This window comes from Malaya genurostris, chromosome 3 (assembly GCF_030247185.1).
Source record: "Malaya genurostris strain Urasoe2022 chromosome 3, Malgen_1.1, whole genome shotgun sequence".
Taxonomy (NCBI): Eukaryota; Metazoa; Arthropoda; class Insecta; order Diptera; family Culicidae; genus Malaya; species Malaya genurostris.
Genome location: NC_080572.1, coordinates 262,659,450 through 262,686,742, shown reverse-complemented (window position 1 = coordinate 262,686,742; position 27,293 = coordinate 262,659,450). Strand labels below are relative to the sequence as shown.

General features: G+C 38.2%; 1 protein-coding gene across 3 annotated transcripts in view; it reads left to right on the top strand.

The window, feature by feature from the left end:
- The window catches only part of LOC131439512 (unconventional myosin-Va), a 35,607-nt gene extending 10,684 nt beyond the window's left edge, over positions 1–24,923 (top strand). Inside the window, exons 2-12 of one of the 3 annotated variants that reach the window (XM_058610636.1) lie at positions 12,025–13,074; positions 13,153–13,399; positions 13,580–14,136; positions 14,241–14,261; positions 14,543–14,656; positions 19,244–19,680; positions 19,743–20,707; positions 21,326–22,433; positions 23,198–23,567; positions 23,669–23,932; positions 24,001–24,923. In XM_058610636.1, the coding sequence (XP_058466619.1) occupies positions 12,025–13,074; positions 13,153–13,399; positions 13,580–14,136; positions 14,241–14,261; positions 14,543–14,656; positions 19,244–19,680; positions 19,743–20,707; positions 21,326–22,433; positions 23,198–23,567; positions 23,669–23,932; positions 24,001–24,234 (5,367 nt within the window). In that variant the 3' untranslated portion in view covers positions 24,235–24,923. Of the gene's footprint in view, positions 1–12,024; positions 13,075–13,152; positions 13,400–13,579; positions 14,137–14,240; positions 14,262–14,542; positions 14,657–19,243; positions 19,681–19,742; positions 20,993–21,325; positions 22,434–23,197; positions 23,568–23,668; positions 23,933–24,000 lie in introns of all 3 variants that reach the window. The other 2 variants (XM_058610635.1, XM_058610637.1) reach the window with 2 other exon arrangements.
- Positions 24,924–27,293: the final 2,370 nt, after the last annotated feature.

Below are 27,293 nucleotides of genomic sequence, written 5' to 3'. Positions count from 1 at the left end.
GCATAACCTTTCTATATGAGAAAGGCAACAACTTATTATTGTTCGTGGCATATCTCGACTTGAAAACTTACATCAAAAATCCATCCTGACAATGTCTAGATAATTTAGTTTAGATGCGATTAGTGTATAAAAACATGGGTGCTGTCGCTAGAAAAATGAAGACTGTGAATTTTTGTGAAAGTAAACTGATTTCCATTCATTCGAAATTTTATCTGCTTCTGCTTCCTAGTACAGTCACGAAAAAAGCTTTATTTGATGCAGACAAATTTTATGTTCAGAACAAATTGGCTCAAATGGCACGTTCCCCTTGATATTTGGAGATTTGTGCCGTTTTGAGTGAAAAATGAAATAAAGTGTAACCAAGTGTGCGAAATGTTACAGAGAGCCTACGGTGAGTCTGCTATGAAAAAAACAAGTGTTTACGAGTGATATAAGCGTTTCCAAGATGGCCGCGAAGACGTTGAAGACGACGAACGCTCCGGTCGACCCAGCACGTCAATAATCGATGAAAATGTGGGAAAAGTGGAAAAAATGATTATGGATGATCGCCGAATCACTATTAGAGAAGTTGCTGATGAAGTTGGCATATCAGTTGGCTCATGCCATCATATTTTTTCAAATGTTTTGGGCATGAAACGAGTGGCAGCAAAATTCGTTCCAAAACTGCTGAATTTTGATAAAAAAAAACAAGACTTTAATCATGCCCCAACCTCCTTATTCACCAGATATCGCTCCGTGTGATTTTTTCCTGTTCCCAAAGTTGAAGAGACCCATGAAAGGACAGCGTTTTTCATCGATTGAAGAGATAAAGGCAGAATCGCTGAGAGTGCTACAGAGCATTACAAAAAGTGACTATCAGGGGTGTTTCGAAGACTGGAAAAAACGCTGGCATAAGTGTATTATATCTAGGGGGGATTACTTTGAAGGGGACCATATAGATGTAGACGAATAAATTAATATATTTTTAGAAAAATGAGAATTCCGGGTACTTTTTGAACAGACCTCGTATTCTCATAAAAATATCTTAAAACTCAATCACAATATTCCTGGGTACCGAAATCGGAAGTCAAATAAAATTCAGGGTTTCCACACTCAGAAAAAAGTGAGTCAGTTCCGCTTTGGGGTTTTTGAACATTATTTCCGGTACTTCCGGAACCGTATTCCGGGACCGGTATACCGGAGGTGAGTTTGAGCGGTCATCATTTGCAACACTTGCGAACTAGAAGAGATCGTATATCAGTTTCTCTTGGAATTGCTGTTTGAGCAATTAGCTCATTTTTACATGTTCTTCTATAAGAACAAACTAGTTGCCAAAACGCCCGGATAAAAGTGAGTGTACACACACACACACACACACACACACACACACACACACGCACACACAAACACACACACACACAACACACACACACACACACACACACACACACACACACACACACACACACACACACACACACACACACACACACACACACACACACACACACACACACACACACACACACACACATGCATGCATGCATAGACATTTCGCGAATGGTATATGACACCCGGCCCTCTGGGCCTCGATTCAAAAGAACTTTTTCTCAGTATGAATAGGTTTTCAGTGTTCTCAATCGATGTTCTAAAACGTTTTCTTCGACAAAATATCAGTACAATTAACAGTTTGCGAACTACAGTGGTATGAAATTGGTACGTACAAAAAATCATTCACCCATTTTAATGGTTTGTCTTGAATCGGATTGGTCTCCCCAAAAAATGAATGGTTTGTCTTATCGAAAACGTATGCAAAGTTCCAGATAAACCGGAGTATTTGAAATCTGATGACTTGCTACACATTTCGGGATTGGCTTATAGCGGCTTTCTTATTAGGCAAAGATTTTTAAAATTTTAAATGATATCACTAAAGCAACAAAAGTCAGCTTCTAAATAGTACAATTTCTCCAACTGTAAAAAAGAAATATTCAGTCTCACCTACCTCTGCTAAGCGTATTAACATTTTCTAATAAGTCTATGTTTAACTACAGTGCATCGGCAAAACGTCGGCTAATCAAGCGGAAAATGATATGAAAGATTACATATACTTTCGATCCACATAATTCCATTGAACTCATGCATTATTCCATCTTTGCATGAAATGGACGACTACCGCAACCTTAAACCCCAAACATAACATTATCTATTTGGGTCACCTGTTGTATGTTACTACGTTCAAGGAAATTAAACGTGGCTCATTATTTTCGCATATGTTGGGTGCCGTGCTACAGATTCTTTTTCCTCACCGAGAAAACCTTGCCGAAACGGAACAAAAATTTGTTCGTTCGTATCTAAGTAAACTGATATTGAACGACTGTAGCAGCACATGGCGGAGAAAGAAAGTGGTGTTAGTTGGCCGCCATAAGTAGGTCAAAGGACTACCAATGAATGGTTTGAGAATATTTCTGGCAAGAATTCAGAACGATGTAGTGCTAACCGTGAAAATATTGTTGGACACAAGGATACATTTCGGTCGGGTACAAATCTTTGGAATATATTGAATGTCATTAATTACATGAACGTTACATCCCGATCAAAAAGTAACAGAAAGCAATTCATAATAAAATTTGATCTGAGTTTCTTTGGTAGCGAAACTAATACACATGTCTAACAAGTGTCAAAGAGGGATACAGTTTTGATTGAGTTCAGTTCTGCCCATACTCGCATATCAGTCCCATATCGATTTTCGCTAATATTGAGTTAGCTTGAGGAATGCAATCCATCCTCAATATACTCTCAGAAATTTCAATAAAAGTTGAGGGTTTGTTCAGTAAAATGTGAAAAAAATATCAACTAATGTCTGTCCCATATGCAAAGTACCCGCATATCAGTCCCATTCAGTGCAAATTTCAATAAATTCATTTGTTGCAATATTGGAATAGCAAAGGTGTATTATCGATATTTCTTGTAATAATACCATGATTTAGCATTAGGTAGCACAATAAATCAAAAAAATTGAAAATAAAATTTTAATTGTCTTTTTCTCGACATGTCGATTTTCCATATGGGACTGATATGCAAGTATGGGCAGAGTTATGGTCGGCTAATCGGGATAGCATGATTTGTATTTATAGGGAGACTTTAAGAAAACATTAAGCCAAATGTCGCATGTTCGAGTCCTAACTTGGATCGATTCTTAGTGTCCGTAGGATCGTAGCACCGGCCGCCTGAACAGAAGGTCAAGTTCCGCATCGGAATGTAGTACCCTGACTTTGCTTTGCTTTATATATAATACGTCACCATTTTACCGTTCGTTTTTGCACAAGTCTCGTAGATGTAAACTTGACTAACACTTTTGTTTGAATCAGGCAAAAAACAGACAGCGTTATCAGTGAATTGTACAATCGGTGACACCTTGCTTCACACGGCTGCCGAATCGAGTGAATCATAAATGCCAGTACAGTTTAAAATAGGCTACATGTGTATTATTATTTTGTACAAATTTCATATCTTATGCGAAAAAACATTTTACTTTATGAGTCACCAATCAGGCTGACACATTGGCTGCAATTTAGGAGTCGACGAATACTGATAAGATGAATCAACTAATGCCAATCACCTAATATGGTTATGAATTATAAGCTAGAAAAATTATTCTGAAAAATATGGTCCTGTAATTGGAAACATTTCCAAAACTGCTGCAAATAATCGTTCTACCATTTGTTTTCAATCTAGCCTTTATAAAATATTCAACCAGAATACCGTGAAGCCATACAAACATTTAATGTTTTTCCATCCTGATTCGATGCAGTACCATAGCTATCAGCTTGGTTAAATTAGTAATGATTTATTTCACATTGGTTCGAGAACTGCATTTCTGTTTTGGATGTACAGGTCAAGGTCGCGTCCTTGACGCAGAAGTTAATAATGACGTAGTGGAGCTAAAATCCTAATGAACCATGTGTGAGTGCCCGTTTCGGAATGAGTGAAATCAGGCGGAATTCTATTGCATAACATACGTCTACCAACCAACCGGCGTATATACGCTTGGGCATCTTCCATGGATCGATATTGACTGAACTCCCTTTGGATTTGTCTGTGCATTTCCGTTACATACGTTCAACGCCCAGAGACTGACAGACGACCCTTTTTTTTCTCCGGACGCATTGTCGCGAAGTTGCATCACCGGTTTCGCTTTTTCGCCGTTCCAACATGGGTCGCGTGCTGATATGGATATTCGAAAGTATGCCGTTCACGTCGCACTAATTGATGCTACTGCAATACGCGCGACCCCAGTGAAATTTTGCAGTGATGTCAGAGCAAATTAATATCTTTTTTTTTTTTTTCTAAATTTGGGTTTTATGGAAACATGATCTATTATGCCTCATTTATAGAGAGTTTATATCCTCGGCAACGTTATTGGATTTGAATTTATCTAAAACATTGTTGAAGATTCCAAAAACCTATTTCTTCAAATTAAAAAGTCAGACTTTTACTTCTTAAAATCCTATAAAACATCTTACTTTTTAGTCATATCCGACTTTAGAAGATACAGGATCATTAGTTTAAAAATGTCCATTTCACATAAATTATTCAGGTTTATCGGATTTGCAGATTTGGATAGTCGATAAACTTATTTCCGTTTTAGCGGTATTCAGTTTTCGATTCGGAAGGTACCCAAAAATTTAATTCGCACTAAAATTTCTTAAAGATGTCTACACTGATTTTCAAACATTTTGAATCAAATGTAAACTGTACAGCTCCTCAGGTGAATTTAACTGACTTCGGCTACACCGATTTTCGAATTCCGGTATCGAATCGTTTTTCAAAGCTCAATCGTTTGTCTCAAAAAAAAGGCAAATCAAATTTCAGAAACAAAAAATCGAATTAAAATAAAGTCCCATACAAAATTAATTATTTTATCCAATTCTGACTACCGATTCTGGAATTACAGGATGATGAACTTTTAAAATTCAAACCGAAATAGAAGATGACAATCCCGAAAAGCTTTAAACTGTGTCATATTAATTTATGGCCATACGAATCGATTTGGGTTATGCTGGGGTGGAATCATGTAAGGTGATAAGTGACTATCACCTCCTGGTGATAAAGAGGTGATCACCAGAATGTTTGGAATCACCGAAGGTGATCACTTTTACTATCACCATCACCGGTGATTGAGCTAACTTCACCCATATATCACCTGTCAAGAAACGTCAATTTTTCAGGAGTAAAATATGAATGTGGCGTATACCGTTGATATTTAGAGGAGTAACATATGAAAGTGGCGTATACCCATATAATATTTTAAAATCTAAATTTTTATTCCTATAGTTTTCAATCCTTTTCATTAATTCGAGTCATGTTTATAAATGATGATTTGTATGGATCGAAGAGTAACGCTGAAAAAAACTACCTGCGCATAAACAAATAAAAAAATTCACTTGTTGGTTTAATTTAGTGCCGATTTTTATTTTTCAATGGAAATCAATGTCACAGTCAATTCTTTGGGATAAATTTGAAAGCTTTGACACGAATTGTTAGATCTTCTTGATGTTTCACAACGGATGGAATTCCTCTCGAATGAGAAAGATCCGTTAAATAATTTCTTGTATAGTTTTCATTCACTTTACGATTATGTCATTTCACAGAGCTTTCAAATTCTACCTCCATTTTGGAAATTTTACCCACCGGTACTACGAATATCCACTATGATTAGCAGCAACTAATTGTCCAAAAATATTGCCTTATTTAGTTCAATTCACAAGAAGAAAATTAAGAACGCAGTTTAATCTTTTTTACTCGTTCAGTTGAACGAGACTGATATGTCGCTCACTAAGTCACGGCCATCTAATTCTACTGAAAATGTTAGCATAGATTTTTTATGTTACGTTATGTGCAACATGTGATGTCTACATTCATAAACTTATCACTTTTCCAGAAAGCAATTTATCTTCGACTCTACGAATACCCCAATGATATTCCTTCAAATAATAATTACAACATAAATAAATTGGTTTAATTGATAAATACTAGCGTTCATTCTATGAACTCTTTAAACTATATAAACTAAGTTACTTTTCATTTTGGTATTTAATTTTGACACAATATCAGTACGAATTTCATTTAAAAAAATTATCCTCTCCGACCAATATTGGTAGGTTATTTTTATATCAGTGGCTTAAAATTCACCTAACGGACAATAATTTATAAAGCCACTTCTCAAAAAATCAAATCACTACTGAAAGTGATAACTAAATTGCTATCACCTCCATTTTGACATGAAGGTGATTAAATCGTGGTGACTATCACCTTACGTAATGCCAACGTTTGATAGTGATGTTAGCCTCTCAGCAGTGGTGACAGAACTTGGTGATTATCACCTTACATGATTCCAAATTTTCAAAAGTGATAATCACTTGGTGATAATCACCTTACATGATTCCACCCCTGGTTTCTGAATACCGGCTCTGGAAGAACCGAAAAGCTCTAAAGTGGAAATTACTTCGACATCTCATGGAATGTTCAATCGATTGTCACACGTTTAGATTCAAATTTGATTCGATTTGCAGTTTCGACATTACAGGGTAATGAGTGATTAAAATCTCAAACTTCCGCTTAAAACGACGGTCATTGAAATAATGTCATGAGAACTAAAACACCGAAGAATATTCATGCAAAAAACACATGTAGATTTATAAAAAAAAGGTATCATCTCACTGCTAAGGGAATTAAGCACGTTTTGTTATATTCGACCTTCTGTCGCAGTCGACCTTTTGATACATTCGACGTTTTGTGACGTTTTGTCATTCGACTTTTTGTCATTCGACCTTTTGTCTTTCGACGTTTTAGTATAAAACCTGTAAATCGCATATATATACAAATGAAATTTAGTAATTTGATCTTCTGCGCTATACATTTTTAACACTCTTTACCCTGTACCTCCGGTACCGAAAATCGTATCCGGATGAAATTCTAAGGTTTTGTATGGGACCATAAAACATAAATTTGTGAAAATCGGTCACGCTTTATCTTAGCAAGTAATCAGAAATTCAGATTTTTATTCCGGAATCGGAAGTCGGATAAATTTGAAATTCTGAACTTTTCTATGGCATCTTTAAACCTTTTATTTGATTCTAATAAAAGATGTTTTTCTAGTTTTAGCCATCTACGAGAAAAGTAAGTGTACAAAAATGTTACATACAAACAGACATTTTGCGTATTCAACGAACTGATTCGAACGTTTTATGAAACTCGGTGCAAGTATCAATTCATCGACATTCTTTTATCCTTTCGGTCGCACTTGTCGTGAAAAAGCTAAGATTTTTCTCAACCGCAGCACCGTGTTTAACTAAAATCACACACCAGTAGCAGACATTCGTAGCCGCACCGTGATTCTGGTTTCGATTGAAAACTTCTGGTCGTGTGTTTGCGGTGCTGAGGAACTCGGTTGTGTTTTCAAACCCAAGCTTCGATGTTGATTTTCGTTTTCTTTATAACGTGTATGAAATTGAACAAAGCACGCTGTGTCACTACTTTCAGTACTTCCGGGACAGGAAACGGAAGACCGTTGGTGCCGAATTAAGTTTATATATCTACAAACTAACAAGTTCTACCCACGAGGTACCAAAACCCTCCGAATGACCATGAACTTTTAATTTTTGATACTATGCTTTTTGGTTTTTATTCTTGTTTTTTTTTCATTTGAAGTTTTTCACTATTTTTAGTTCTAAGAAATCGATTTATAGGATCCTATTTTTTATTGTTGCCATTTCAATTTCAAATTTGTATAGTTTACAGTCGACCCTTACTTCGTTTTCCCATTATAATATCGTTTTCATATTGTGGTTTTTGTTTGTTTTTATTTTTTGTTCTTTTTCACCTTGTGATTCTTTTACAATCATATTTTTAAAATTCATTACTTTGTCATTTGATTTCAGTTTCGTCCGATTGCTTCTGTATTTTAGTTTTTTTTTCGATTCTCGTATCTTATGTTTATTATATTCTATCTTTTCGTTATTTTCTGTTGTGCAAATTCCTTATCTGTTTTTACATTTCGCACTGCACTAATTTCTCTTGTCTAATCCTAAGTTTGAAAATTTGAATTCCATATTTTACATTACTTTACTCCAAGCTAAAGTAATATTTGCCGTCCTGAAATTGGGTTATTTTTTTGTGTCGTATTACGAAAACAATTTTTATAGTTTGGAGTTTTCAATTCATTTTTGTTAGTTTTGTTCCTCATTTTATTTTCATTTAACACTATTTTGCTGTTTACTTTGTTTGTTTCATTTCTCATATCTAATTATTATTCTTGTTGTTGTGGTTTTAAAAAGATTTTTTATTTCTCGATCTTTTTTATCCAGTTCTTGATAAAATAAATTCGCCGAATGTGGCAATTTATCTAGGACTGACCATGGATAGCAAGTTTCTCTTTAGGTTGCATGTGGACAAAACAGTCATGAATTGCAACATCCTACTGAGATCTCATAATCCATTGATTGGAATCAGGGTCATTTCACCGAAGGCCATTTCGCCGAAAGGGTCCTTTCACCGAATGCGAATGTTTATAGGCAAAAAGTTTACGTCATTTCGACGAATGCCATTTCGCCGAGTGCCATTTCTACGAAAACCATTTCGCTGAATGCCATTTCGCCGAAAAGGTCATTGAGTCGAATCCTTCAATTGTCCTAATTTCGTTATTGGGATTGATTCAGAATAAAGACAAATGGAATATGATAATGTTAACACCTCTTTAGTTGATCTACAATCGCACTTTTGAAATAACTTTAAATATGAGTAAATACCGGATAAATTCATTTTCACGGGTTTCCTGCATGACTTTTCTCTTGTTTTTTTTTTAAAGATTGATTGTCCCTTTCGACAAAATGACCCATTCGGCGAAACGACTTTAGTCGAAAAGACCCATTGATTGTCTAACTCCGAACAATCTAACTGTTTATAGGCAAATAGTTTATCCAGTCAACAAGTGATCCAAAATTAGAAGAGGCTGGGGTCCACTAGGAGATTGATAGAACCTATTAGCTCTCTCCGGACAGTACCAGCCTAGATGCCGTGTGGAATCCGGCGGAAAAAAAATGAACCAAGAATAGATTCACTGGGTTCCTGCTTCCATGTCGTAAAAGGCGACAATTGCAGGAGTTTCTTTTTCTTTTCAGTTATCAGATATTTTCAATGTTTCACTTCTGATTACTCTATTTTACTAAATTATCTCTTCATTCAACCTATCGATTTCCGTCTAGCTTCGGAGAATAGTTTTATTTGGAATGTTTTCTTATCCATGTTATTGATTGTCTTTCAGGATTATTCATTGAATGATAAAAATCAACTATTGCACAAATCCGTTGATATTACAAAGTTAATAACAGAGATGACATATATCGGTATATTGAATACATAGTAAAAAAACACTTGATATTATCATTTCAAACAATAAATTATAATTTTTCTCGGCAGCCGGCTGCCCAGATCAACCAATGTAACCAATTAATAGTTTTAATAAATATTTAAAATAATAAAGCGGAAATAATACAGAATCAAGACGCGCGTGAAATCTGTTGACCTTTATTTGGTGATTTAAAATGATTTTATAAGAACTGTTTAGAATGTATCATTTGGATGATTGTAATCTGTTGATGCTAAAGATGAGGAGGTTTTATGCCTGTTGGAGAGCAAGTTTGACAGAAACTAACTCCACCGGGCTTTTCCCTGCTCCAAATAAACAAATAAACAATGCAATAAATCAACTATTTTGTCTAAATCCTATTCACTCGTTTATTTTGTATCACGTAATTTCATTTATAAAAAATAGGGAAGTTTTTATTCTTTACGCGATAGTATTGCAAATTTTTCTTCAGTTTCCTCGAATAAGAGCTGTGAATCAAGACTTTCCGAGACTTTAATATAGGATATTGTTGAAACGTTCACTCGGGAGTGAAGTGAGTTTAGTGGTGCATCCGAGCATCTTGAAACCGGAACATACCTTTGGACTTAGCTCAATGAGATCGAAAAATGTCACGGTTGAACCGATTTCTATCAGCTTAGGCTCGTTTGAAAGCTACTAGTTGTGAATCAATTTCGAAAATCAATTGGCTATCACTTTCGGTTCCGGAGATATAATGGTAAAAGTGACACAACCAACAAAACGCTTTTTTTTATGTTAATTTTTTTAAAGATGGTTAAACCGATTTTAACAAGCTTTAACATGTTTGAAACCTACTCTTGGGTGGTGGAGCAAGTTTCAAGATCAATTGGCTGTCATTTAATAATATAAGTGACGTAACCGGCAAAACGCCTTTTTTCTTCGTTCAACTTTCTTGGGGATGACTGAATCGATTTCTATAAATTTACGCTATTTTGAAAGTTGTTTTAAGGTTGTAGATCAAGTTCGAAAATCAAATGGCTCTAATTCCTGGTTCCGGCGAAAAATTGATAAAAGTTAGTTAATCGACCAAACGCATTCTTTTTTCAATTTTATCAGAGATGGTGTAGACTCGTTTAGAGCTTCTATTGTATCATTGATCAAGTTCGAAAAGAGACCAAACTAAAAACATTAATTTTTTCTATCCCCATATTTTTTCAGAAAATAATCGATGATCACTGATACTTTTGGTTTCGAAAATATTTTCGGAGTTGCGATGAAAACGCTGTAGCCCTCTCTTGTGAAAGACCCGAATCAATCTGAATGAATTTGTATCAAGAATCAAAACAAATTCGAGTCCGATTTTCGCAAACTTGAGAGGTTATGGTTATGAGAGCTTAAACTTTTTATTTAACCGTTATTTAGAGCAATGCTGCAAAACGCTTAAAACATCTTCATTACAATTGGCCTCAGCTATATTGGTCTTCGGATTACAGTGCCGGACGTACTGGAAATAGTCTTCACATACTCCAAAAGTTTTTCTCAGGGATGGTTCAACCGATTTTCGAAAACTTAGATTCAAATGAAAGGCCTTACCATACCATTAAGTGTGATGAATTTTATCCGGATCCGGTTCCGGTATAACAGAATGATGAGAGCGCAAAATTTCAAACCGTTGTTTCCAATGCAATAAAAAAAGATCTAAATTAGGTTCAAATGTTGGTCATCAAATGAACCGACTTTGGCTATTACAATCCTCGAATTACGGCTCCGGAAATAGCGTTCGAAATCTGCAATATGAACTAACAGAGTTATGTATGAGAAAAGCTTCATTACATTCTAATAGTACTGTTGTTGTACCGTTTAATTCCACTATGTCACGTCATTACACTCTCACAAAGTCTTCTTCAGTGTATCGGTTGAAAGAATGTAAATAACATTCCGAAATACGTATCTGTATTATAACGTTCGATACACTTTCGTGAAAATAGTGACTGTGAAAATAGTGACTTTGTGAGAGTGTAATGACGTGACATAGTGGAATTAAACGGTACAACAACAGTACTATTAGTGAGAATATTCTACTAACAACTTAAACAGAAATTTAGTTCATTACATTAAAAGCAGTTCAAGCTGTATTAAAACAGGGTTTTTTTTCTGAATCTTTATTTTTTCGGTCAGTTTTTGAATTGTTGAATTTTTTTATTTTCCAGTGTGAAGATTTTTTAGTCTCCCATCGATTTTCTTCCAATTTTTTTCGACACAATTTTTCTTCCACTAACAGTTTTCGAGATACAGCGGTTTGAAGATACTATATACAAAAATATGTTTCAATTTTAAAAAAGTTTTGAGTTAAATTGGTCTCACCATCCATGCAAAACAAATGGTTTGTTGTGAACGGGTATTGCGTGATGGTTAAGTCGATGTCTTTCACGCTACCCACCTGGGTTCGAAATCTAACTTCGTACACAAGTTTGACTGGCCAGAAGAGACGAATGACCTTAAGCAAGCATAAAATCTCTTTAATCGAAAAAAAAATCTGAAAGTTCTCATATTGTTCTACGTTTGGGAATTTTCTCAACGTTTTCGCATGCTACCTAAACTTTCTTTAGTAAAACTAAGTAGATACTAATGCAAGATCATCTCTCCCAATTCCTTCACAGGATGCTCGTGTCTGGATCCCACACCCTGAGAACGTTTGGCAAGGTGCCGTGGTACTTAGCGACTACAAGGAAGGCAGCAGCACACTCGAGCTCATCACCGACCGACAGGTGAAGCACACGGTTCAACTAAAGTCCAAAAATGATCTTCCTCCACTGCGGAATCCCGCAATCCTCATTGGTCAGAATGATCTCACGGCACTGTCCTATTTGCATGAACCGGACGTTCTGTACAATCTGGAAGTCCGATTCTGCGACCGGCACGCCATATACACCTACTGTGGGATCGTGCTGGTGGCCATCAATCCGTACGCCGAACTGCCATTGTATGGAGCGGATTTGATTCGAGCCTATCGAGGTCACTCGATGGGCGAACTGGAGCCACATATTTTTGCCGTGGCGGAAGAGGCCTACGCTAAGCTAGAGCGGGAGAAATGTGATATTAGTATAATTGTTAGTGGTGAGTCCGGTGCGGGCAAGACCGTATCTGCGAAGTATGCTATGCGATATTTTGCAACGGTTGGCGGTAGTGAGTCGGAAACACAAATAGAGAAAAAAGTGCTGGCCAGTAATCCGATCATGGAAGCTATCGGAAATGCGAAAACAACGAGAAATGACAACAGTTCGAGATTCGGCAAGTTCACCAAACTGTTGTTCACCAACCACCTGTCGATGATGTCGTTGACGGGGGGCACCATGCAGACGTATCTGCTGGAGAAGTCACGCGTCGTTTTCCAAGCCCCGGGCGAACGAAACTATCATATATTCTACCAACTGTGTGCGGCACGGCAACGGTGGCCAGAACTTATGTTGGATCACCAAAACAAGTTTCACTTCCTGAACCAGGGCCAGTCGCCGGACATTGCGAAGATATCCGACGAACTGCAGTTCCAGGAAACAATCAAAGCCCTCAACATTCTCGGTTTCGATGATCCGGAGATCAGTGATATCATGAAGATACTTGCGGCTGTGCTGCATCTGGGAAACATTGATTTTACCCACAAGTTCAAAAAGCAAACCCAGGAAGTGGACCAGGAGGCGTGCACTGTTGCGGTAAGTTGAATTGTGAAACCCTGAATTTGAATTTCAAATCGTAAAACCTATTTCTAAGCATGTACTTTTTCCCATCAGCCCGACGATCTCCACCTGAACATCTTCAGCGACATCCTGAAGCTAGAACGAGATGAACTGCGCAAATGGCTCATCACTCGCCAAATCGAATCCATCAACGACAGCGTGTTGATTCCACAGAACAAACCGCAATCGGAAGCCGCCCGCGATGCCCTAGCAAAGCACGTGTACGCTGAGCTGTTTCAGTACATAGTGAAGAAAATCAACCGCAATCTGGCTGGGTCAAAAAAGCAGAGCTGTTTCATTGGTAAGTGTTGTGCTGCGGTGTATCCATTTTATTACCGTCTCAACCTAATTAGTGTTAGTTCGCCGTTTGAGACGGTTTATCGTTCGAGGATGGCACTGGCTCTACTAATAGAATGTAATTTTCACCTTTTCCTTGGCTTCTTGCTTGTTGGCTGTAATGTGAAACGTTTCCGAAAAAAAGGCGTTCTGGACATCTATGGCTTCGAAACGTTTGATGTTAATTCTTTCGAGCAGTTCTGCATCAATTACGCCAACGAGAAACTTCAGCAGCAGTTCAACCAGCACGTTTTCAAACTGGAACAGGAACAGTACTTGAAGGAAGGTATCGAATGGACAATGATTGATTTCTATGATAATCAGCCGTGTATCGATCTGATCGAATCTAAGCTGGGTATTCTGGATTTGCTGGACGAAGAATGTCGGATGCCACGAGGATCGGATGAATCCTGGGTGGGGAAATTGTTTGAAAAATGCACCAAGTACAAACATTTTGATAAACCTCGCTTCGGTACCAGTGCTTTTCTCATCAAGCACTTCTCGGACACGGTGCAGTACGAGTCACAGGGATTTCTGGAGAAAAATCGAGACACCGTATCGAAGGAGCTGGTCAATGTGCTTGCACTTTCCGGTATGAAATTGTGCCATAAGCTGATGACTGCACAAGATGAGCAGCAATCAACACCGGAAGCGGCAAGAAGTGCCGGAGTAAAACTGGTAGTTAGTGCAGCCAGGAATCAGGTACGATGATGTCATTGTGTTTGAAAGCCTGTTGTGATGTTTCTGCTAATGTGTTTGTCCCGTTCTGCTTCTGTTTGTTTTTTTTCCTGTGTACTCCATTTCAGCCAGCCGATAAAAGAAGAAAGGTTCGTATTCGTTTGTAAGGTCTATTTGAATTCAATTGTGGTACAGGAGGCAGAGGAGATAAAATTTGATATCGACATTATGGTAATTGATGATGATCGTTAGACGATTCTTTCTCACCTGCTGCCACCTGTTCGTAAACCTGCTGTTTTTTGCGATCTATTCTGTGTATCATGTCCTCACGTATACCCCCGGTATCGATGTAAGACGCTTTAAAGCCTTTCGTGCAATTTATTAGCATTGAACTAATCGGATTTTCGTTTGTTTCATATTCTTCCCACAGCCAATGACCCAAAAACAGCAACGGAAAACTGTTGGATCGCAGTTCCGAGAAAGTTTGACGCTTTTGATTACTACTCTCCACAATACAACACCACATTATGTGAGGTGTATTAAGGTAAACTGCAATGATATTTTGATGCTGTGGTTGTAATGTCAATGTCTAGCATAATTTTGACATTTGATGTGATTCGGTAGGGTGTATCTAATATAAAGCTTGCTTCAGATAGAATTAGAACAAAGACAATTGCCTCTATTTCAGTTATTTATCATTGAATTCAAGATCTTTTTTTTTATACAAATGTAGCGTTTTCTTCATACTTTTAAGAAAAAATACGGCTCAAATTATACGTTACGATTTCTAAGGAATTCTCGAATTTTTCCTGTAATACGGCTCATTAGGCGGCGCACACCATCTTCGTCCATCGTTTTAGCTATCTTATTCCACCAGGTCGTCGTCTGATTGATGTCTTTGACAACCTTTCCCTTTGTCTTGAGTCACCTCTTCATGATTGCCCAGTATTTCTCAATAGGGCGAAACTGGGGGCAGTTGGGTGAATTAAGGTTTTTCGGAACAAACTGGACCCATTTCTCTGCATACCATTCTTGAACGACTTTGCTGTAATGACAGCTTACCAAATCTGGCCAAAACATTACGGGATGGTCGTGGGATCGAACGAACGGCAACATTCGTTTTTGGAGACACTCTTTTTGGTATAGTTCCGATGTCATTGTGTTATTTGTAACGAAAACTTTCGTTTTTTTGCCACAGCTGCAAATGCCCTGCCAAATCATAAATTTTCTTGCTAATTTGTCGGCAAAAACAAATTTAAATTTGGATGGAACAACCCCCCCCCAGCCGTTGCCATGTAAAATTTTAGACCTGGGATTTACCCGAAGTCAGCCTTGACATAACAAATGGATCTATAAGTCCCGAGACTAAAGCAGAGACGGCACTCGTAGTAAACCAGTAACCACGTCTTTCTAGAGTACTAACCTTTGCTTGAAACGAGTCAAAATTTTAAGTCGATCCGACCAGAAACAGCTGAGTTATCGAGGTTGGAGTAAAGTCGTTTTGTAGTTTTTTAAAAAAAATGGAAAAAACCGAGTTTCGTGTTTTGATAAAACATTGTTTTTTAATGGGTAAAAACACCGTGCAAGCGAAACAATGGATTGAAAAATGTTATCCGGACTCTTGTCCATCAAAGGCAGCGATTTGTCGGTGGTTCGCCGAGTTTAAACGTGGTCGTACCGACACAAATGACGCGGAACGCTCGGGTAGACCTGTGGAAGCCGTTACACCGGAAAATGTGAGTGAAGTGACAAAAATTATAATGAAAGATCGTAAAGTGAAGCTCCGTGAGATTGCTGAGATGACACAGATATCATATGGAAGTGTATTTACTATCCTTCATGAAAAATTGAGCATGAAAAAGGTTTTTTCCAAGTGAGTGCCGCGATTGCTTTCGATGGAACAAAATGCACCCTGCCACAAGTCGATGAAAACAATGGCGAAATTGAACGAATTGGGCTTTGATCTGCTTCCCCACCCCCCATACTCGCCAGATTTAGCCCCCAGTGACTACTGGCTCTTTGCTGATCTTAAAAAAATGCTCCAGGGAAAAGATTTGGCTTAAATGAGGAGGTCATCGCTGAAACTGAAGCTTATTTTGAAGCGAAAGATAATTTTTTTTATAAACATGGTATTGAAAAATTGTAAAAACGTTGGAACCATTGTATCACCCTAAAAGGTGATTATGTTGATGAATAAAAACAAATTTCGCGAAAAAAATGTTGTTTCCATTGTTAGTCTCGGGACTTATTGATCCATGTGTTAGGTTTCATCGTCCATCAGAAGACACCCGTCGAACTTGGTCAGCACCTGGTCAAATAGTTTCCGAGCACGAATTTTGACTACACTATTCTTTTTTATGGTCCGATTTGGCTGTTTGCTAGCTCGATACGACTTGATTCCTTCCCGGAGTCGCGTACTCATCACGGTACTATGGGCAGTACCGAATTTTCTGGTCAAATCACGGCCCGACAGATTAGAATTCCTCCAAATCGTCTTCAACATCTTACCATGCTGTTTCCGGTCGACAGTTCCACTCCGACAATTGGCTTGAGGCTTTCGAATCGTCGTCAATGGCTCCTTATACCGTTTGATAACGCGCCATACGGTATTTCTGGACAATTTCAGCTGTTTAGCTAGCCTAGATGCAGACCACAATAGATTTTCCAAATAAATGTGCACAATTTTTTCCCTTCTTTCGGCTTCCATGTTCATTGTTTACAAAGTACAGTCGATTTGCGGAATGTCAAAAATCATACGTGAAGCTGACAAAATTGCCGACACGTGGGCGCCAAGATCTTCAAATCCGTCCACCAGGAGCGCCACAATATGAGCAAAAGTTTGTTCCAATTCTAAATGAAGCAAGCTTTATGATGCACTGATGAGTCGAAGACAAAACGCAAAGAGGAAGGTGTGTTTGAAAAGAATAAACCATGAAGACATGTTTCTTGATTTTTTTAAATTGATAATATAAGTTTAAAGGCACACTGTTTAAGCTCCAAGATGTCAAGGGCATGATATTTATTGATTGGATGACTTTTTAATCAGAATCCGGTTTCAGAGTTTAATGAATTTTTGTTCGTGTACTTCTCAACAAAAATTCAAAATTTTGTCTTTCCTATACAGAAAGGCTATGTAATCACTGTGAAAATCGACCTTTTAACCCAGAAAGCCCAATGTCATGAACCATTCGACTCAGTTCGACGAACTGAGAAAATGTCTATGTTTGTATGTGTATGCATGTAACAAAAACATGCACTCACTTTTCTCTGAGATTACTGAACCGATTTCCACAAACTTAGATTATGTTCCCATAGCCTGCTATTGAATTTCATCCCGATCCGACTTCCGGTTCCGGAGATACAGAGTGATATATACCAAAAAAATGGAAAAAATTGCACTCACTTTTTTTTCAGAGATGGCTGAAACGATTTTCAATAACTTAGATTTAAATGAAAGGTGTTATGGTTCCATAGCCTGCTGTTGAATTTCGTTTTGATCCGACTTCTGGTTCCGGAGTTACAGGGTAATATGTAAAAATTAGAAAAAAAGTGCGCACTCAATATTCTCGGAAACGGCTTAACCGACTTTCACAAACTAAGGATTTTTCTAAAAAATTGTAGAACATTTTATCTGGATCCGATTTCCGAACTAAAATGTGATACGTGGAAAATCACCAATTTCATGAGTATTTTCTCAAAAACGATAGTCAAAAACAGATACAAATCCCATAAAACTGTCTGATAAGTTCTTCTAAAGCTTGCTTCATTTAGAATTGGAACAACCTTTTGCTCATATTGTGGCGCTCATGGGGGACGAATTTGGAAGTTCTTGGCGCCAACGTGTCGGGAATTTTGTCAGCTTCACGTCGATTGCACTTTGTAAACAATCAACATGGAAGCCGAAAGAAGGGAAAGAATTGAGCACAGTTATTTGGAAAATTCATTGTGGTCTGCATCTAGGCTAGCTAAACAGCTGAAATTGCCCAGAAATACCGTATGGCGCGTTATCAAACGGTATAAGGAAACATTGACGACAAGCCAATCGTCGGAGTGGAACTGTCGACCGGAAACTGCGTGGTAAGATGTTGAAGACGATTCGGAGGAATTCTAATCTGTCGGACCGTAATTTGGCCAGAAAATTCGGTGCTGCCCATAGTACCGTGAGGAGAACTCGACTCCGGGAAGAAATTAAGTCGTATCGAGCTAGCAAACAGCTAAATCGGACCATAAAACAGAATAGTGTGGTCAAAATTCGTGTTCGGAAACTATATGACCAGGTGCTGACCAAGTTCGACGGGTGTCTTCTGATGGACGATGAAACCTATGTCAAGGCTGACTTCTGGTAAATCCCAAGTCAAAAATTTTACTTAACAACAGCTTAAGACCAGCTAAATTTAAATTTGTTTTTGCCGACAAATCTGCAAGAAAATTTATGATTTGGCAGGGCATTTGCAGCTGTGGCAAAAAAAACGAAAGTTTTCGTTACAAATAAGACAATAGCATCGGAACTATACCAAAACGAGTGTCTCCAAAACGAATTTTGTCGTTCATTCGATCCCATGACCATCCCGTAATGTTTTGGCCAGATTTGGCAATCTGTCATCACAGCACAGTCGTTCAAGAATGGTATGCAGAGAAAGGGGTCCAGTTTGTTCCGAAGAAACTTAACCCACCCAACTGCCCGCAGTTCCGCCCTATTGAGAAACACTGGGCAATCATGAAGAGGAGACTCAAGGCAAAGGGAAAGGTTGTCAAAGACATCAATCAGATGACGACCTGGTGGAATAAGATAGCTAAAACGATGGACGAAGAAGGTGTGCGCCGCCTAATGAGCCGTGTTACAGGAAAAATTCGAGAATTCCTTCAAAACCGTGACGAATAATTTTATCCGTATTTTTTCTTGAAAGTATGAAGAAAGCGCTACATTTGTATAAAAAAAGATGTTGAATTTAATAATAAATAACTGAAATACAGGCAATTGTCTTTGTTCCAATTCTATCTGAAGCAAGCTTTAAAATCTCTTACTTAGATCACGTTGACTTATCAAATCATAACTAAATCTTTCATAATAACATCAACTCGAGTAATACCACCAATTCTGTATGTTTTCCATTTCAATTTTCATCCACAGCCAAACGAAGACAAAGCTGCCTTCAAATGGGAAGCACCGAAAATTGTCCAGCAGCTGCGAGCCTGTGGAGTACTGGAAACTGTTCGCATCTCGGCTGCCGGATTTCCGTCCCGCTGGACGTACGAGGACTTCTACGATCGCTATCGTCTACTGTGTAAACGGGTACAGATCGTTGATTGGAATGTGAAGGCCACCTGCACCAACATCGTGCGCAACTGGTTGAACGATCCGGACAAGTACAGACTGGGAAACACGCAGATCTTCTTCCGCGCAGGTCAGGTTGCCTATCTCGAACAGCTGAGGAGTGACGTTCGCAAGAAACACATTATACTGGTTCAGTCACTGATAAGGCGCTTTATCTGTCGAAAGAAGTACTTGAGATGGAAGAGAACCGCTCTCGGGCTGCAGCGTCACACTCGCGGAATGTTGGCTAGAAAGTATGTATGCATTCGTGCAGTTTTTTTGCTTTTAATAACAATCCCTTACTACACTTTCGTAGGCGAGCTGACAATCTTCGGAAGAATCGGGCTGCCATCAAAATCCAGCGTTATGTTCGAGGGTGGCTTAAGAGAATCAAATATCAACGAATTCGGCGATCAATTTATGGTATACAAACTCATGCGCGAGGTATGCTGGCACGGAGAAAGTTCAAACAAGTGCTGGATAACTACAAAGCAACTCAGATTCAACGATTCTGTCGAGGATACTTGGCCCGTCAGCGAACTACCAAGCGACTGGCTGATATTGTCAAGTGTCAAGCTACCATTCGCCGTTTCTTAGCTCGTCGATTGTACAAGCGTATGAAAGCCGAGGCGCGAACTATCTCCCACATTCAGAAGATGTACAAAGGATTGGAAAACAAGATCATCGAACTGCAGCAACGCTATGATCAAATTTCAAAGGAGAACAATGCTTTGAAGAAACAAAACATCGAGATCCCGGAGATGCGTCAAAAGTTGGAAGCCATGAAGAAACAGGGAAACGAACTAAAGGTTCTAAAGGCACAACTAGAACAGAAGGATGAAAAGTTGTTGGTTGTCATCAAACAGTTGGAGAACGAACGAGACGAGAAGATGATACTGCTGGAAGAGAAGCAAAAAGAAGAAGAGGAACGAGCGAAGGAACGCACTTTGATGGAACAAGATCTAGCTAAAATGCGCGTTCAGGTTAATGAGATCAATGACGTAACCAAATTGGAAAGGGATCGACTTCTCTCGCAGGCTGACTCTCATGAAATTCATTCCGCTTATCAACGAATGGTCAAAGACAAAGAACTTTTAGAGAATGACAATCACGCACTGAGGCATGAGTTGCGCCGGTTGCAGCATATCATAAGCAATTCCCATGAGCTGAAAACTCATTCACGCTCGATTAGCAACGCTTCCAGTGCGAACGAAGAAGACTTCGGGTACAATTCTGGCAAAAACACGTTGGAAATTCGACGATCTCCACCATCAAACGAAGGTGAAATTAATAATAATGTTAAATTAACCAGCGGTTCGCTGTTTAGTGCTAGTAGTACCCCAAATGTCCCATCCAATATTTCCACATCGACCAGTACGGCATCTGCTGCTGCTACTGTTACTGTGGCTGCCGCCCCAGTGCGTGGTGACAGCAGTTGCAGTACTTCTGCAATAGGCAATGCTTCTAGTCAAAACAGTTTCGAACCATTATCGAAAGGAAAAGTTCCTACCATCGACTACGATCGCATCTATAAGACTCCACCGGAGTCGTTTAGTATGCTGAAAGGTAGGACCAATTCAGTGTTCTTCTTTTTCGCGTGACTAATCAGTACTAATGGATTTCGGCTGAAGTACGTTTTGAAACGGTACAACCGCAATCGTTCATCAGTGACTAACTGCTAAACCTTCTTGTGTCTGTTTTTAACAATTTCCGGGTTATATTGTTTGTGATGTTTTAAAAATATGTCTCTTGTCAAGCACAGTCAACTCAACAAGCAGAAAGGCTTGTTTTTGTTGTTTTTTAATCTTCTCCCCTAAATTTCTTGTCTAACAGCACCACAGTCTCATATGCACTGTTATTGAAGTATAATATTTAAATATAAATTTTTTTTTCGTTCAGACCACTCCACACCAAACACGCACGAATCCCCTGAAAAGGACCAAACAACCATTATTTTGAAAATGCGCCAACTGTTCGAAGAGGAGAAATCCAAGAGTGACCAGTTGCGCAAGGAAGTCGCACGGCTACGTAAGAGCTCTTCTCTCAGCACAGAGGATTCAATACGAGCTTCCGAGATGGAAGTGGAGTTCGAAAAACTGCGGCAGGATTACAATCTGCTGCGAAACAGCATCAAACGGGGCGTTGAAGATCGTGAAATGGAAGCTCAATACAGTGCACTGCAGGAGGAGCTGAAACGACGCCGTGACGAGTGCATATCACTGAAGGCCGTTCTGGCACAGCAAAGTCAATCGCTGAGAACCCTAGGCCAGTCGCATATCAATCCGAACGGTGATACTAGCCTGAAGATACACGACGAAGGTGAACTTTTGGAGGTACTTCAGGCAACGAAATTGGTCAATCGGCAGCTGGAGGCGGAGCTGAGTGCAATGACGGAGGCTCATAACGAGAGTCTGGTTGAAAGCAACAAGGTGTTCGATGCGATGAGAAAAGAGGTACAAGATTTACAGAATATTCTACAAAACCGGCTGGAGAATCCGACTGAGGCCAATATCGATGCGCTGAAACAAAGTGAACAGTATTTGAGACATGAGTTGAAAAAATCGACAGCAGCGTACGTAGATTTGCAGGAGCAATTGAATGAGCTGCTGGTGAAAATCAACGAACTGACCAAAAAGAATAACATATTGTCGAATCGGTTGCGAGATCATGGATTGAATGATTCCATCTTGATGAACGATGAATTCCAAAATATGGTGGTTGTCAAGAAAAAGGCTCAGTCGTACCAGGGTATACTGAAGTATCGACATGAGGATGAAAACAAGATCGTTCAACGGTTGGTGACGGACCTGAAACCCCGGGTGGCAGTGACCTTGATACCGAGTTTACCCGCTTATGTGGTATTCATGTGTATAAGGTATACGGACTTGGTTAATACCGATCAACACGTAAGATCTCTACTAACTCGTTTCGTACAAATGATCAAAAAGTTGTACAAATTACCGAACACTGCCGAAGTTCGTGTGATGTGGCTAGTCAATACTCTTACGTAAGTATAGTTATAGAATAAACAGCTGATTAAAAAGAATTTGGTACGCACAATCAGATCTGTGATTCGTGATTCAATAAGTTCAAAAAATCCTTCAATAGTTACTTTACAGTGCTTCTAATAAAATGTCAAAGGTATTATTAGGTATTAGGCATTAGATGGTTATATTTCTCCAGTTCAAACTGAATTTCTAAAAGTGGAAACGTATACGGAATTTTTTTTTTGTCAATTAGATCGCATTTGCTGGATGTTCTTGGCTACCCCGCCGCTTCGTCGAAGTCGTTGCTTTTAAATTGCCCTGTACTATTTCTTTGGTCGAAATTTCAATCAATTCGTAGGATTCATCAGCTTGGGGACAAAATCGATCTTGTTGGCAACATACCACTCCATAACCACTTTGAAGTAGTGGCAGTTGGTCAAATCGTGCCAAAAGATGACTTTGTATCAAAGCTTGCGGGATAAACTTACTTGTAAATTTGCGATGTCATCGTCGAATAATTCCATTTTCAGGCCACACCTGTAAATTGCTTGCTTTAACTTGGAATTCGAAGATAATACAGAATTTCCAATATAAGGTTTAACACGTCACAGTCGAACATTGTGTCTTATTTTTTATTCACTTTTTTATGAATTCACGAGCTTAGAACTCGGCATGTTTCAAATACTGGTGTAGAGTTAATGCAGGGTGTCGTACCAATTTACTTCAAGTTAGTTCTTACGAAAAACGCACACAGCTTTGTACATGAACCTGACATTTTCTCTAGATTACACAACTTGTTGAAACAATTCGGAGGCTACCCAGAATACATGCAGTACAACAGTGACGCCCAGAATCAGCAGCAGTTGAAAAACTTCGATCTGTCCGAGTATCGACAGGTGATCCACGAAACGATCATCCTAATGCACGGAGTTTTACTACGGCAAATACAGGAATCCATAAAGCAGTTCATTGTACCAGCCATTCTGGATCACGACGAAACGGCACGCGGTAAAAGCCGTCGGACGATGTCGCTGGATATATCGCCGGAAGAAAACCGCGAACCGAAGACGCTTGTGCAACAGCTAGAAACTTTCTATAAACATTTGTCCAGCTTTGGCATGGAAAACTATTACATGGAGCAAATTTTCAAGCAGGTAAGCCTTTCACCTAGCACAAATTTACACCGGTTATTTTTTTTTAAAAAGCACACAGTTTAATTTATCCGGGTAATAATTTTATATTTATATATTCTTAGCTAATGTACTACATCTGTGCTGTTGCCGTCAACAACCTGATGCTTCGCGGTGATCTTTGCATGTGGAAAACCGGCATGAAAATTCGCTACAACGTGAGCTGTCTGGAGGGTTGGGTCCGAACAATGGCAATGGATCCGGAAGTGGTGAAACCGCTAGAACCATTGATTCAAATTTCCCGTATTCTGCAAGCACGTAAAACCGAGGAGGATGTCCAGACTCTGTTGGAACTTAGTACATGCTTAACGACACCGCAAATCTTAAAGGTTTGTTAAAGAGAAAATAAGACAGTTGTAGTGAAATTGTAATGCTACTATGCTGATTTCCATTACAGATCATTAAGTCGTACACTACGGACGATTGCGAAAATGAAATCAAGCCGATATTCATTGAAAAATTGACCAAGCAGCTTTACGAACGGCACATGCAGAATGAGTCGGACACGTATATGATGGATGAGGAAATTGTTAGTCCACTGGTCGTAGTGTACAAATACAGCGAAATCAATCTCGAAGAGATTGAGATACCAGAGGAATTAAACCTAGAAGGTTTAATCATAAGGATCTAATTTTTGTGAATGAGTAAATAAACCTAAAATTACTCGTTTGAAAGTGACCACAGCACTTAAATGCATGTCGTTACATGTTGTTGCATTGTTGAAGATATTGTGCGGAAAAAGACAGAGATATATTTACATATTTCGTTTGTTACCAATTGAGAACGAGTAGTATTTATCGACGTTCAGTCTTGGTGTGTTTGTAGAACAAATGCACCAATAGTATCGTCGCAAACCTGATTTTGTACAAGTGTAATTGGCCTTTAAAACTATTTAAAAAGAAACAATCAATACAGATTTTTAAAATCAACGGTATCTGCCTTTAAATTGTTAATCTTCAAGTGCATTTATAAGTTACAGGGCTTCTCGTGCAGGGCCACACTCAATAATGTATTATAGATTGTTTTCTAACCCTGAATTTACAACCCACTGGAAAGAGAGAATAACAAAGAAAGAAACGAAGTGCTTCAATAAATAGTATTTATCTAACCGTAGAGTTGAAGTTACAAGTATTATCCATACTATCAACACTCCAATTTACTTAACGCAACTGAAAGTACACTTAGAACAAATATTTATCAACCATTTCCCATAAGCATTTATCGTGATAGAGCAGAGTTACTGTACTGTGAGTAGACAAAATGTGGATCAATAAAATAATTAGTAAATGGCTACAATTATACTGAACAATGAAAATAAAAGTTGTTTTTAAACGATGAGAAATCCTGTTTCCTTATTCCTCGTACGAATTATGGTTGAACAAAAATCCGTTCCGGAAATGCTCATGAAAAACATAGTTATTTACTAACGGTATCTAAAAGTTTTCAGTTTGTCTATCCCCAACCAACTTACTCACAAACACTGTCGAAAACACCACTCTTCCAAATACACTGAAGTCTTTTTTATGCGAATTTGCGTACCGCATAACTCTGAAAATTCGCATTAAAAAAACCGCATAACTCTGAAACTTCGTATAAAAAAATCGCATAACTCTGAAACTTCGCATAAAAAAAACCGCAGAAGGGAAACCGCATAACTCTGAAAATTCGCATAAAAAAAGCATAACTTTGAAACTTCCCATTAAAAAAAACCGCATAACTCTGAAAATTCGCATAAAAAAGTCGCATACAACAAAACCGCATAAAAAAAGACCTCAGTGTAATTCAGATTGTAAATTTTCATGCACGAGTTTGGAGCAGGCAATTGAATAGAAAGTTATTTTACGATTCTTCATTTTTTTATATAAAAGGTGATTTTTTGCTGGTATCTTTTTGGCAACACTGTTTTTGACAGATACTGTGTGAATCGGATCTTGTCATTGTCAAACTTGTTTAGTTTTGTCTATATTTCAATCACGAATTTACAAATTATGCCAGCGGCCCATAATCCAGACAAACACGGTGATTTTTTGGGATGAATTGGTAGCTATTGCAGTGCTTCTGGCTGGTCTTCATTTTAGATGCGGCAATGTTGAAGCAAAGACAAATAATAAGAAATGAGGGTGTCGAAGAACAATTGAAATAATTGTGATCCATTTTAGAGTTCTTCAGGTACTTTATAAAATGAGAGCACTCACCACTAGGCGGCGCGCAAGAATGATTACGTGACACCATTTCGATTGGGAGTGCACCGCCAATGATAATAAACAAGTGTTAATGTTGTCGTTAATGGTAAAAAATGTTTATTTTTAAAGATAGGAGAACTTTCCGATCTGTAAAACAGCCAGAGAAAATTTCTTGTTTAATTTCTACCATATCCTCAGAGGTGTTGGAGATGTTCCCCGCGGTCTTTGAAATGCAATGAAAAATGAATGTCAAGTAAACTAAATCAATCTTAACAATAGTTAGTTTCTATTAGTATTCATATTAGTTGCTTTTGCTGATTATTATATATTACAATTCATGTTAATCGCCGCGGTTTTTGCTCCGAAACAGCCCACATCTATAGCATTCTGAACGTCAATGTCTGATCACTAGAGGTCGTATTTTTCTTTTGAATTTACTAATTTACTAATTTTACTAATAAAAAACATAATATTGATGTGATGAAAAATAGATATAGATTATATTGCTCATTTTACAGAAATACTTTATTATGAGTTAACCGATCTCCTGATGCCGCTCACACATCGTACATGTAATGTTCGATTGATTGCTTGATGATAACGCCTTCATGAGCCTTAGTTCCCCTTGGGCGTATGCCAATGGGATATTGAAACCACCATTTGGTCGTAGTCGTGTAAACGTTTTATGAAAAGTTCGAAGTACCTAAAACATCTGAGAACGCCATTTTTTAACCTTGTCCGACAAACCAGGTTTCACAACCGAATTTGGTACTCCCATGCAGATTAACACAAATACCCAGCTGACCATCATGAACACTAACACTTTCATTCCAGCCTGAAATATTTTGGGTCAATTAGCGGCCCTTACACGATCATTAAAAGTGTCATTACTAAAAAGTAATGACACTTTTAATGATCGTGTAAGGTCTACGAGTTCAGTAATGACACGAGTAATGATGGAATTCCGGATTTTCCATCATTACCAACATTATTTCTTCTTCTTATTTTTTTTTGTGGAAGTGCTGAATATCTTTAGAACTATACGCGAAAAAATGACAAAGTATAGATTTAAATTAATTATATTTCATTAACCTTAACGTTTCAATGGCAAATCAAATTTATTTTCAGCTAAACGAAAATAAAAATATTGCTATTGCTGGAGTAGTTACAAAAACTCATCATTAATAATGAACGTGTAATGCTAAAAGTAATGATGTACAGTAATGCAGTAATGACGAGCGTTTGAGCAGAAGTGTCATTACTTAGTAATAACACTTTTAATGATCGTGTAAGGGCCGCTATTCAGACAGTTCATACCAAATAACAGGGATGGTAAAAATTTGAAATATCTTCAGACAGGGTTGCAAAAGTCTGTATATCCGAAAAAATTCTGCAGTTAGCAGACGAAAGTCTGCGAAAAACTATATTTTCAAAAGTCTGCTAAAGTTTGCACAACAGAAAATGTCTGCAGCACTATGTACGAAATCTGCAGATTTACAGACAAATC